General features: G+C 32.0%; 1 protein-coding gene across 8 annotated transcripts in view; it reads right to left on the bottom strand.

Annotated features, from left to right (window-relative positions):
• Positions 1-221: 221 nt before the first annotated feature.
• Positions 222-14,005, bottom strand: part of LOC117117260 (diacylglycerol kinase theta-like) — a 62,981-nt gene continuing 49,197 nt past the window's right edge. For 6 of the 8 annotated variants that reach the window (XM_033261507.1, XM_033261508.1, XM_033261511.1 and 3 more), the window contains 10 exons: positions 13,130-13,171; positions 12,794-12,909; positions 12,419-12,570; positions 11,799-11,947; positions 11,023-11,131; positions 9,939-10,133; positions 8,564-8,719; positions 7,818-7,986; positions 4,889-4,987; positions 4,064-4,198 (listed from right to left, as the gene is read on the bottom strand). In XM_033261507.1, coding sequence (XP_033117398.1) covers positions 4,064-4,198; positions 4,889-4,987; positions 7,818-7,986; positions 8,564-8,719; positions 9,939-10,133; positions 11,023-11,131; positions 11,799-11,947; positions 12,419-12,570; positions 12,794-12,909; positions 13,130-13,171 — 1,322 coding nt within the window. Of the gene's footprint in view, positions 4,199-4,888; positions 4,988-7,817; positions 7,987-8,563; positions 8,720-9,938; positions 10,134-11,022; positions 11,132-11,798; positions 11,948-12,418; positions 12,571-12,793; positions 12,910-13,129; positions 13,172-14,005 lie in introns of all 8 variants that reach the window. The other 2 variants (XM_033261510.1, XM_033261506.1) reach the window with 1 other exon arrangement.

Raw genomic sequence — 14,005 nt, forward strand, 5'->3', positions numbered from 1 at the left:
ATATGCAAAATGATTACATATTGCACTAAAATAAAAACATCAATTGGTGCAAACATCTAAAAATAGAAACATAGCTATGTAGATCACAGTCCTCCATAAAACACATTAACCAGAAAAACCATAAACAAGCAAAAATAGAAACCCCTTAAAAACCATATACATTTCTACTTCTATTTCTCTTATCAAACACCGATATTAAATATTGCATTTCTACAGTACTCTCAAATAAATAACACAGTAAAGTATTCAAGAAAATATAACATATATAAAATTCTGATATATACTTATCTACGAAATGTATGCTCTTCAATGTGAATTATGGCTATAGTTTGGGTAAAAATCTGACTTACAAAATGAAACCAAACTAGAGTGCAAATCCGAAGCGTTTTACATGACAAAATGTTATGGAAATTTTACCAAGCCTTGAGAGAATACTTTATCATTAAAATGCTGTTTTAAAATAATTTCATAAATTGTTAAGACTTCGCTGGGCACCAGTTATTTCTTTTTACTCCAACCAACCATGTTCAATTAGCTAGTAGTTCACTTTAGATCTCTGCATCGTTATACTAATTAATATAATTATCATTACGGTTTCTTTCGGTCACTTATCCCTTGAAAGGGTGTATTAGAAATTGGGTTTAGTAGATTGATTGATGAATAAATTAGATACAATGTATCTAATTAGTGGAACGAGTTTGTGAATTACTTTTCTTAATCAATTTAAAAATTCAACAGAGCATAACAATTAATACATCTACAATCGTAATGAAGTTCATTATTAATGTCATTATTAATCTATGTATTTAGGGTATCCATCCATAGCTGATCTATGAAACTAATAAAGTTATTTCTCATGACAAATAAAAATCTGTTCAATTGCTACAGGTTCATCACTCTTTGCAATCAAAACCATCAATTCAAGTCTGAGGCAAACTGCTTCAATTCATAAGATACTGCAAATACTGTGACAATGGTAACGAAGTAGACATCAGCTTCAATAGGCTTACTACATCAAACAATATGTTTATGATGATAGATAAAAAACATCGATTCAGAGTGTGGGGAGGGAAAATTGACTTTACAAGACAAATTCATCAGAAATTGAGTTGTGATCATCCTGTTATTGTAAACCCCCAAAAAAGCACTACAAAAAAATATGAAATTAAATCCATTTCTGCTGGAATGTTTGACTAAATATCTAACTACTTGGCTTTACTTTCTACCTGCTTAAATTTCTACAATTATTTGAAAACAAATAACACAAATATTCTGTATACATATTAAAATCACAATCCTAGGTGGTCCATTTGTATTTCTCATAGGTGGTATAACGTACAAGGAGCCTTAGGTTGGTCAAAAAATACATGTTCATTTCTATTAAGTTTCAAGGTTATAAGCATTTGGCTGGAGCGGGTTTTTTTCTTTTAACATTCAGCTTCAATTTTACTACATTTATAAAATAAAACTTTTTTTTCTAAGCATTTTTGTTCATTATTAAATGTATCTAAATTTGGTGGTATAATTCTAAACAAACAATCTAGCATAAAAAAAGTAAACTGACAAAATACTAACAAAATACATAACAGGACATAAACTCTGATCCCATTTTTTTTATGGTGGTGAGGTAAAGTTGTTTTCTCAAAACTGCTGATATCTATTTTTGTTTGTTCTTGTAAATATTATCGGTGAAATTTTGAATTTTATGAGGAGATAAATCAAATGAAACAAATAATTAACCCAGAAGAAGGTACACTAATTTTGATTAAAACGTTTATGAAGAAATTCCAGAAAGACCATTTTGGTGACTTACGGTGCGTAATATTGAATTCAATCTGTATATAAACAACCTTCCAATATCGGTACATAAAAAAAATCAAGCCTATATTGATGATGTGTTTAATGAGTTTATAGCTATAAAAGCGATTACCATTTGCTTTCTACTGACACGGATACATTTACATCATTTTCGATAATATCTTATTCCATTATATTTCATAAAAACCTACTAATAATATCAATAACTATTAATTACCAAAATGCAGATTTACTTACACTATTGGTGTCTATATTATACACAATGCTTATTCCTGAAACAAATGTGGATATTGTGGTTGTGTCTACGGGTGTGTTTGTGGGTGTATACATGTGCGAAGCATAAATTTTATATAGTTTATAATTTTAGGCTAAAGCATGATGCCACACTATAATGTTCTATTTGTGGGCCATGTTTTGGGAATGTCAAAAATGGTAAGTACTTCTTCTTATGCAATACATTATACATGTTTGTTTCAACACAAGTTCCCTTTTACATTTGAAATTTACAAATGTGATAGTTTTATTAAACGTCACATGATTAAAAACGTATTGTCGTCAATGAAATACAATACCTAACATAATTTCCTAATTAACTACTAATATTAGAAATGATAAAAATCATAAACGTTCATTATATTTTTTCAAATTACTTTGAACAAATTTTCTAGCAGTAATTTATAGGCAGGAAAATGTGAGTGATTTAAATGTTCTTTAAATGAAGCCTTTATTAAAACACCTGTGCCATTCAACCAGGTATCAGCATTGTTAATAAAGGTACAATTTAATTTAAATACAGTACAAAAGATCAAGAAGATACGTAAATGGTTAGTTTAATTAATGATAAATTATTAAATAATTTCGCAAATTTTATGGGTCAAAATATATTCATTTATATATTTTAAATTTGTGTATATTGCAAAGGTAAAAAATAAATTAAAATTAATTTTATATAAAAATGATTGGATCAATAATTAATGGCCAGGTACAGAGAATGCTGAAACCCCAATTTACAAAAATGCTTTATTGACAAAATGTATATATTTTTTTTAGATTATAAAAAATTAAATTGCTTTTCAAAAGTCATATATTTAATCTGCATCTAAATGTAATCGCATAAATGCCAACAGTTACGATTTCCATTGATGTGTTGGTAATACGACCTGTAACGGTTATATAAGCACTGGACCGGCCAGAGCAATATTCATTCCTATTTATGTTGTTTAAAGTTAAATAGTCTAGAATTTATTTACATACTCTCTTGGTTATGAATCGGAAACAGCTAAAAATATTCAATACCATCAAACAGATAAACAAGTGCATTTGTATTTATGAATGACCCGCCAAGGTATGGGGTGTGCGTAACGCTTAGGCTGATTTGTGCCGACATATTATGAAAGTTTAAAGGGCAGCATCGTAGCAACTTCTTATAATATAAACAATTATCTCGGACTGAATTATTCAATATGACTGGAATTACAATGCACACATGTGATGCCATAAACTTAAAATATATATGTATATATGTATATATATATATATAGATATAAATGTGTGTATATATTATTTATTTCTGGTAATACTAGCAAGGTATAATAATATCAATAATCAGTAAATAGACAAAAATAAACGATGGTAAATATATATTATACTTTTGTTCTTTAAAAATTATCCTAATAATATAACAATAATAATAAAAATAAAATTAACTGTACCTTTCTTGGGTTTCAAAATGAATAGCTTGTTTCAACAAGGATAAAATATTAGTAAAAAATATTTTCTACAAAAAAAGTTTTTCTTTTTGTCAAGTGATAACCATAACAATGACATCCAAGTAAAATTGTCAACTGAAAGACAAATTTCTGCTGATCAAAATTTATCTAAGCGCCTCCATCAGTTCTAGGAGAATAGCCTTGCCCTCTTCAGACCTCGGCAAGTGCACAGACAAACCTTCTATCTACAACTACAAACGTCGGCAAACTTTCAGTTGTATGGTGAGATGTGATTGGTTCGCTACATTAACACTCTTTCAAACAGTGACACCTCTAGTAACCTGCAACCATCGTTTTTTTCCATGCAATACTCCCCATCAACAGTAACCAAGGTAACAGTTGCCTAGTGCATCCTTGTAGTAACGACAACAAGCTGGTTGGCATGTTACAATATCTGCACATGGTACACGCTAGTCATGTGCCTAGGATTTTTTCTTCTACATGAGATTTCAATTCCTTCCTTCATTTCCTATCTTTTATATCTGTGCGATCTCTTCGCTGTTCACAGCCACAAGCTTTGCCTGGTCTCGTTGTGCTGCAGTGTCGCCGCTGATGGCGGGCTCTGTGTTCCGACGTGCTATTCTATGTTTTCGTTTCTTTAGCATAGTGGCCTGCAAAATGAATAAAAAAAAAAACAGTTTAGCATTAAGCATGCAGTATTTAGAGATTACAGTTGCCAAAAATGTGGCTACAACAAAAAAAAAAATTAAATCAATATTATAGAATTATTCTTAATTTAAATATTTATTCTTATTCCACCCATCAGGCCTCTTCATTTCACATTCCTTGATCTCGTCTTTTATTATGGGCCTAAATACTGGCTTTCACTTCCTAAATCTATTAGGTCCAATGCTGACCTCAATCAATTTAAAACTGAACTTAAACTTAAAATTATTGCAAAGTACCATTCTCCTTAATTGACCTGGATCTACCCATTCATTCCTCTCGGTTGTTACTTGTTTTTATTTCTGTTTCGTTTTTTGTGATTAATTTTGAATAAGCATAGTTTACTGTAGTTTAAGTTTAGCTCTGGGACCACCTTACAGGCTTTGCCTCCTTGGTTTCTGGCACTAGGATTTTGTGAATTCAAGTGAATGAAGTATATATAATATATATATAATATATATATATATATATTTACACTTTTTTTTAGCTGAAAACATATAAATATAAAGACTATCAACATCAACAGTAAATACAATAAATCTGCATGCATTGGCCAAGACATTCTGAAAGCAAGTTTTAAATTATAGAAAAAAACAGGCACATAGTGAGTTACATATTTTGAGGTAAAGCATTACCTGAAGTGCTGACCGGCTGACTACTACTTGGCCTGACAACTGCATCCATGGTTCACCATCCACTTGGACCGGCATATCAGAATTCATCCATATTCGAATCTGAGAGAAAGAAGAAATGCCAATGAACATCTTCTCCTCTTAAGAACAAAAATGGAAGTCTATTTATTCATAGCAAAATTGGTATAGAAAGCAACCTATTTTATGTATTTAGTACAATATTACAATTCAATTCAACAATATTTATACATTCAAGATACGTTAAATAGTGGGAGGGCCTTTTTCACTTTTTGTTAACCTTAAGTTAAATGAAAAATCCGGAACATGTGTTTATATACTCTGTGTTGAGCTGATAAATTTCAAACATAACATTTTCTTTGCTTGCTCTGTAAATTTATTTAAAGATGTATTGTCTAATGAAAAACAGCACAAATAAAATCTAAAAATCATTTTTTTAAATTAACTCATTTGGAAGTAACATAAAAATTATTAACTTGAAAATAGAAATTTATTGTTACAGCGAAAAATGATAGAAACACTTCCAGTCTCTGGAAGTTTTTGTATGATTTTTATCATTATCCATTATGAAAATCAAGGTACACGATTTTTAAAATAAATAATTTCTATGCTTAAGTTAATAAATGTGTATGTTACTGCAAAATGAGTAAGTTAATTTTAAATTTTTTTTTGTCATTTTTAGGGGACAATACATCTTTTAGTAATTTGCATTCACTTAAAGATGTATTGTCCCTTGCTAATGTCAAAAAATCATAAAAAATAAATTTGAAATAAACTTAAATAAGCTCATATTGCAATAGCATACAAATTGTGCATAAAAATTATTGAATTTAAAAAATGTGTAGCCTGATTTTTAAACCAAAAACCTGATAAAGTTTATGTTGCTTCAAAATGGGCAAGTTAATTTCAAAAAATATTTTTATGATTTTTTTTTTGTATTTAGCTTGGGACAATACATCTTTAACACAGGGGTGGCATAAAAATTGTTTAGAGGACCAAAGTGAATTTTCAATTTATCACCGAGGGCTACCCAACTTTAATGTTTCCAGTGACTTTCCAAAAACCCCCAAGGCACTGCTATTTTCACCACATCATTCTTAATTTTAATGTTACTTTTACATATTATGACCGGTGTAGGGCTGTCAAAAACAAGGTGTTTTTTGTAGGCAATGTTGCTTGGTTGGCCGCACACATAGGTTTTTTAATTCATTTTTGCGGGCCGCAAGAAATTCCTGTCTGGCCACACTATGCCCACCTGTGACTTGAAACATAGTATAAAGCTCTGAACACTATCAAGATTTTATGTGATATATAACTGTGATATGCTCATAGTTTGGGTATAATATGACATCATAATGCCCATATACGGGCAAACCACACAAATTTATCACATAAAATTTGATACTGTGGACCTTAGAAAATAATTCCTTGATGTATTATCAAACTGTTCCTATATTATTTCATTAAATTGTCTGGTAATAAAAATCAATTTTTGCAAGTCTGTAAAACTATTTAAATCAGCAAAAATGGAAATGCATCTCATTTTGAAGCTTATTTGACCACATTTTATTTGACAAAAACATGTGACATTCCTAAATATGGTCATGACATCATCATGTCATGACCATATATAGGCACATCATGGCTATATATGGGATTAAAACATTTTTTTTTTGACAAAGAAAATTGATAATCTGGAGAGAGAGCTAAGCCCTGCCCAGACTATCATATTTTATTTGACAAAAACATGTGACATGACTAAATATGATCATGATGACATCACATCATGACCATATATAGGCACATCATGACTATATATGGGCATACAACAGTTTATTGTCAGTTTTTTTTTGGTTTTTTTTGGGAGTATTTTTCTGATTATACTACAGACAATCCTATCTTTAAGGGTTTAAGCATTCCTGATTTGCATGTCAAAACAAGTGTTGTATGCACTGGCTAAAAAATACATTCAACTACTCACATAGAAAGAAAGAACTAGGACATGGCTAAATATGGTCATGGTGACATCAAATCATGACTATATATGGGCATACAACACAATTTTGTCAAACAAAAATGTGACAGTTTGGACACAGCTAGATTCACAGTGGATAAAAATTGCCTTCAAATACTTATAATAACAAATACTATAATATAGCTGAACTGAACAAAATATTTAATAAGGATTACAAATACACCAAACAAATAGTAAAATGATTTAAAATAATACAGAACAAGATAAAAAAAATATTAGTACATAGTAATTAACCTGGAACACTTTTTTATGATATACAAATACTGAAAAAGAAAATTTAGAAAATCGATGTACAGTAAAAACGTAATAACGAATAATCCTGAAACTGACCATAACAACAATAATAATCCTAAATATAACAACAGTGCATAACAACAAGATTAAAATTAAAGGTTAAATGCAATATCAGATTTGCCCAAAGCCCCCATTAACAAAACCCATTTAACATTGAATAACTTTTATATTATCCAAATCTCCTCATTAGGCCAAAAAGAAATATGCAGGATGAATAGGACTGACTGTACCATTTATTTTAGAGGGGTGTGAATTTGCAAGTCAGTTTATCTAGGAAAGTAATCGGGCCCCTTATTAGGCAGAAGTAAGAGTTGTGTTGCCCCAGCCTGAAGAACCAAAAAATTTGGAATATCTAGGCTAAGCGATGGTTGGTCTTGAACCTTAGACTTAGGCCTTGTCATAGGAAGAACTTTTGGCTTTTGAGGGGAAAAAACAATTAGGCTTACTGTTCTTGAACTGCTGTGGGCCTAGATGGGAGTAGATGCTTAGAATACACATGGCTTGTGTAGGCCTAGAACATCAAGATAATAATGGTGTGTGTCTACATTTAACAAATTTTAATAAATGAAGGTACTCTATACTTACGTGAGACGCTTGAGCAAGCCGGATACCATTCCTGAGACTTCCCTGAATTTGTCCTAAATGCATGACCCCCGTCAGACCAATAATCTCCAGCATGCCGTCATCATGGCTGGAACGCTGGAACTCATCCTGGGCGTCTGAGGAACCCCAGGGATCTGCTCCAGAGCCCCAGCTATCAAAGATAAATTATGCGAAATTAGTAAATTTTCATTAATGCAAAAAAATTGTGATATTTCGGTTCAATCATGAACTCATTCTTAAGATAAAATGTAAAACAACCAGAAAGTAAAGACTTTTTAATTATATGAAATTACAATTAAAATTAATAGTAACGAATGTCATTGCCTTATACACTTCATAAAATTCCCTCCGTCACTGGACTAAGCACTTTTATGTAACACATACTCAGCAGTGTCTAGACATATTACCTTAAGGAGGCTGATGGGGGAACAATGGTAAAATAAGGGGGTACTAGCTAGGCAAATGAGTTAGACTTCATTCTTTTAATTGGAAAGCCCAATGACTTCCCACTGCCCCACATGTTTCCACACATTTAAATCCATGGCATATTTAGGCTCACACACTCCCAGTCTCCCCATCTCTCCTCCATATTGAAAATGTTTGAAGCAAACTTAATCACCAAGGGGTTCCCCACACTTCAACTTTGTGCCTCCCATTTCAAGACACCAATATATACCACTGATTCAAAATGTATAATAGTAATTAACATGAAAATAATAATCACTTACCTGCTTATGTTCATAATTAGGATGCCCTCTAGGGTGGGTAACTTCAGAAGTTTGTTGTCAACCTCAATTTTCAACTCTTTGTTCAGTTCTCGGCAGTTGGTCTTCCTGCCTAACTTCTGCATGCCTTGTCTCACATAAACTATTTTATTATAAACCCTGGAGGTTGGCAAAATGTTAAAGAATGAACAATTAACCATGTCAATAACCAATCAATCAATTAATCATTAAAATAACCTACGAATCAATCAATCAGTCAATAAATCAATCATTTAAATAACTAATGATTTATAAGAATTTTGATTATTTAATAAGAAAGTTGTTAGTATTGTTAAAGAATTAATAATTAACCATGTAAGTAACCAATCAATTAATAACTATTAAATCACCAATAAATAAATCATTTATATAACAATTGATTTGTGAGAGTTAAAATCTATCCCACTTCTGTTGAGTACCAACCTCTTCATTTTGAGGAGCATTTAAGAAAGGAGCAGGGGCAGATTTAGAGGGGCTCCCTTTTGGAAAGTAAAAATAAAAGAAGAAAAAAAGAAAGAAAAAGAAATTATTGATTGCCCAAAACGCCTCAGAGGTTATTTCCGGGTGTCTAGAAGACAAAATCCGCCCCCTAACAGTGCAGCCATCCTGATCCAATAGATAGGCACCAAACATAACAAGCAAAATAACCGTTTAGGCAAGAAAAAACCCACTCAAAAACTTACCACTCCATGTCTATAATATAAACTATCGTCAGTCAATCAATTAACCTACCATTAAAGTAATGTAATTTATGAATTTAAAGTCTACCTTCCTATTACTGGATCATCATTACAACTGATTATTTTGAAATATTGACTACAAATGTAGTAACATTATTTTTATGTGATGAGTCATGTGTGTGCAAGTCCTGAATAATTATATTTATTGTAAATAAGTACAAAGTTAAGGCTTTGATGATCTAAATACAGGTTTCCCTCTAATCAAAGATCCCTCCAATTAAAAACCACCCCAAATTAGTAAATTTTATCTTTATTATTCTATTAGACCAAAGCTGTTAAAGCCCATGGATATTCTGGCCCCACATGTGGTCTTAAATTTGAGGGAGACGGTTAAGAACTTTATTTTCAATTTAATATCCTTACGTTTACTTGATATTTGGATCATCAAAAAAGAACCTTAAACTTTAACTTGTTCAAAGTCAAAGTCAACTTTATTCTCAAAGGGAGAAAATTATTACTATATTGTTATCGGATCCAATGAATTTATGTAATAATTTATTGTGAATATTCTTTGTAAATGTACCCACTCTATGACTAACTTGCAAATGTCTGACTGGGCTAAGTGGATAGTTTTTTTTTTCTTCTTCAAATTCTCTTACCTGTTATTAAATTTTTCTGGCTTCTCTTCACGTGCGTTGTGAAAGCCTAAGCAGAGGTCGGCATCGATACCAATTCCAAAGTAGTTGTTCATGACGAAGAGGTTGGGCATGTCATCTCCAGAGCTGCTATTTGAGGAGTTAGATTTATTGTCAATCTCTGTATGCTTGCCTTCAGGTTCAAAGACAACAGTCCAGCTACAAACAACAAGAAAACAACTGTACTTAAGCCCTGTTCAGACTATCAAATTATATATTACAAAAACATGTGACATGCCTAAATATGGTCATGATGACATCACAACATGACCATATATGTGAGGCCTCACCACAAAATGAGTCTCATGGTTAAAATATCAAAAATTGAGTTTATATTATATTACGGTAGATCACATAATAAGCTTTAATTTGGTCTTTGAATGGCTTCACTAGGATATGTAGATCCAGAGATGTGAGCATTTAAATATTATGTGTAAGAGAACCACATTTTGAGAAAATCGGCATCCAAGATAAACCAACCTGTACAAATAATAGGACTAGAATTACAGAATATGCGCAAAGAACACTGTTTTAGTAAGAAAATTCACTTAAAAAGTTTACAATCATTAAATATAAATATCAAGTTTAGTATTCAAAAACATTAAAATCAAAATTGTGTAAAATTTTGACTTATGACCTATTTTGGTGATCATCTCAAAATGATTTCACCAACGATGCGTCTCATTTTGTGGTGAGACCTCACATATAAGCACATCATGACTATATATGGGCATACAACAGTTTTTGAAAAGAAATTTGATGATCTGTACAGAGCTTAATAGTTTATAACAAAACTATGAAAACTTTATTTAAAACAAACTTATTATCATCAACATTACTATTAAGAAAAGTATGTGATGATTATAATGATTACTATCTGGATATATTTTTAATTAAACAAATATCTTTGGTATAATGGATTAAAAGAGGGCAGATATGGTTAGTTTCAAATAGGAGTATTTTGCCAGTAGCTGAAGATTTACAACTTCAGGTCCATAATACTTAGCAAGTAGAAATGATGAAATAAGAGACATGAAAGATTGAATACCGGTCGAGCTTGACTTCTTCAGCCTCAATAACAGTTTGCAGCATTTGGTAAAGATCATCACCTTGTTGGTATCCGCCACCCCACTTCAACACCCTCGACAGATCATTACCTACAAACGCAATCAATTAACTTTATGAAAATTTAAAGCAATACATTCATCACAGAAACAGTTTGATTTTACATCAAATTAGAAAAAGAAAAACATCTCTTATCCCTTTCGGCATCATTTTTTGGGCCATCTTCTCTTTTTTGCATTTAATTAGCAATGAGTAGGCATTGGTGTCTAGGCCTGGCATATGCCTACTGTAAATGTTCCGATAAGTGCATATAAAACTTAAAACTTTTGTAGGCTACTAGTACAGTGTGGTGGTTATTCAGAGTTGGTGCTTATTCACAGGATATATTTATTCGGCGGCAGTGTGCTTCACATAAACCAAAACACCAATCACCAGCAATTAAAGTACAAAACCCATTAATACACAATTCACAGCGTGCCATATTCTTTACATATCTAATAAACGCTGGGCAGTACTTATTCAAGAGTGGTGTTCATAGAGGAAAATAAAATCATGTTTTGACAGCAGTGTATATTCAAGAACATTTGCAGTAGATAATTAACTATGTTTGCTTTGTTAAAAAAATGAAAACTCACCCTATCCACTCGTACGAGAAACACGTTTTTATATTTACTTGGCCTAAAGCAATTAATAAACAAATCAATCTATTTTCATTACATTCTCATCAGTTGTAATTTAATTGTTTTGATTTGATCTCACCTGTACCAAGTGGCAACACTGCAATAGGCGGTGAGCTGCAGACAGACTCTTGGCCTATATCATCCAGACAGGACAGTACCCAGCCTACAGTACCATCTCCACCACAGATCAATGCTTTATACTCTTTCAACTGACTAAAAACATGTAGCCTAGGAAACAAAACAAAAACAAAATTTAATTCTAAACATAAACTTGAAAATTGACATATTTATATATATTTAATAAATTAATAACTGACATATTCTTGCACAACTTTTCAGGAAAATTATCAGGTTAGGAAACCTAAACATAAATCTTGAAAATTGTATATTTATATATATTTAATAAAATAATAATTGACATATTCTTGCACAATCTTTCAGGAACATAAACAGGTTAGCAGACCTACATAGCCAGGTTAGGAGACTTAAACCTGGTTATGAGGAAGAGAAATTGCTTGATAGAGTGTTAATTATCAAGTGGTTGCAAGTCAACTGAAAAAAGACTAATTATGAGAAAACCACTTTCACATGTTGCATGATTTACATTTAAATAAGCAAATGAGAATTAACATATTCTTGAAAAGTATTAGGAAGTTGATGAAGATATAAAAAATGAAGAAGATAATAGTGATTTTTTACCCAGGTAACGGTCCTCCTTGATCCAGGTCAAACACCTGGTGAGGATTAAGCATTTTCCTGAGGGCGTCCTGCACTTCAATTCCTTGGCATCCTCCGCTGCGCGTGTTCACAAAGACAAGTAATGGACAATGATCCTCAGGAAGCATCTCCAACTGATGAATAAAATAGAAGGTCAAAAAAATAATAACTGAAAGAGTAGAGTTCATCAGAAAATGGTTAACACAAATTTAAGACTAGAAAATAGGTAATTAGCAGGGATTGTGTGGCCTGAGAAGGGAGACAATTGCCTTGCCATTGAGTTTTGAGATTTCTCGGACCCGGAGGGAGAGAGTACCTGTAACTTTACTTATTGAATAATTTATTGCAAAAACTTACATGGATTTCTGGTAGAAATAAGACGGTAAGGAGCTTGTCTTCATAGGTGGTATCTTTAAGGATGTAATAAGCCTTCACTGCAGCTTCGTGATCTATAAAGCTCACACAAGCAGAGCCTAGCAAGAAAGAGTATAAGCGCATAATCATTTTATAAATTCATTAAAAATAAGCCTAAGCAGCCAAAGAGTGCATTAAAAAATATTACTATATATCTGTCTCTTATACACATCTTAGGTAATCATAACTATATTATTTTTATTTATATATTTCATTTTCAAATTTCGACTAAATTAATCTTAAAAATAGTTGATATCTTCAATAACTTTTATCACTTACCATACTGTGCATAGACCATATCAATACTTGTAAACATTGATTCTGCAAGAGAGGCGAAAATAAGGTCAGTATAATGAGAACACCCCATCCATATTATTATTATTCTAAATAAAGTTACTTAGAATCATACCATAACAGACACTCTTGGCATCTGATCTGACAAAACTTTTTTTTACAGATTGTCCTAAAACGTATACTGTAGTTTTAAATTAAAGTCCTGTGAAGAATATTAAATATTATTTGACAAAAACGTGTTACATATCCTAAATACAGTAATGACGGCATGACATCACGACCATATATAGGCACGGCATGACATCATGACCATATATAGGCACATTATGACTATATATGGGCATACATGATAGTCTGAACAGAGCTAAAAACAAGAGTGGACCTGTAGCTTGCACTAAGTCCAACACCGTACGTATGGGTCCAAATTCTGTACTAAAATCAGGTTTTACACAACTTTCAATTCAAACATTCTACTAGAAGGTGACGCTTCAAAATTAGTTTATATTCAGGGCCCCTCTTAAATTATATAAATAGAAGTGAAGCAGAGGTGGCAACGGAGGAGGGCAATTTCCCCCCCCCCCCACCTTTGGACAGGCCTGGACCCTGTCGTCCGACCCCACAACAATTTCATTGAACCAAATATAGTAATTCTGCTATCCACATATCATTATTGTGATAGCCAATCTCTAATACTATAGTTTAAAAACATAATATTAGCCATCAACCCTAGCAGGGGATTTTATTCTGGGAACCTGACAGAGGTTCATAGTCTGCCCCTTGGTCCACTCCACTACAGACGAAACAGATTTCCATATTTGGAACTGGCAAGCGTGAGCAAAAAAATTGCAAACTTTGACCTTA

The sequence above is a fragment of the Anneissia japonica genome, unplaced genomic scaffold (genome assembly GCF_011630105.1).
Source record: "Anneissia japonica isolate Jap-2015-1 unplaced genomic scaffold, ASM1163010v1 scaffold288014_len389662_cov180, whole genome shotgun sequence".
Taxonomy (NCBI): Eukaryota; Metazoa; Echinodermata; class Crinoidea; order Comatulida; family Comatulidae; genus Anneissia; species Anneissia japonica.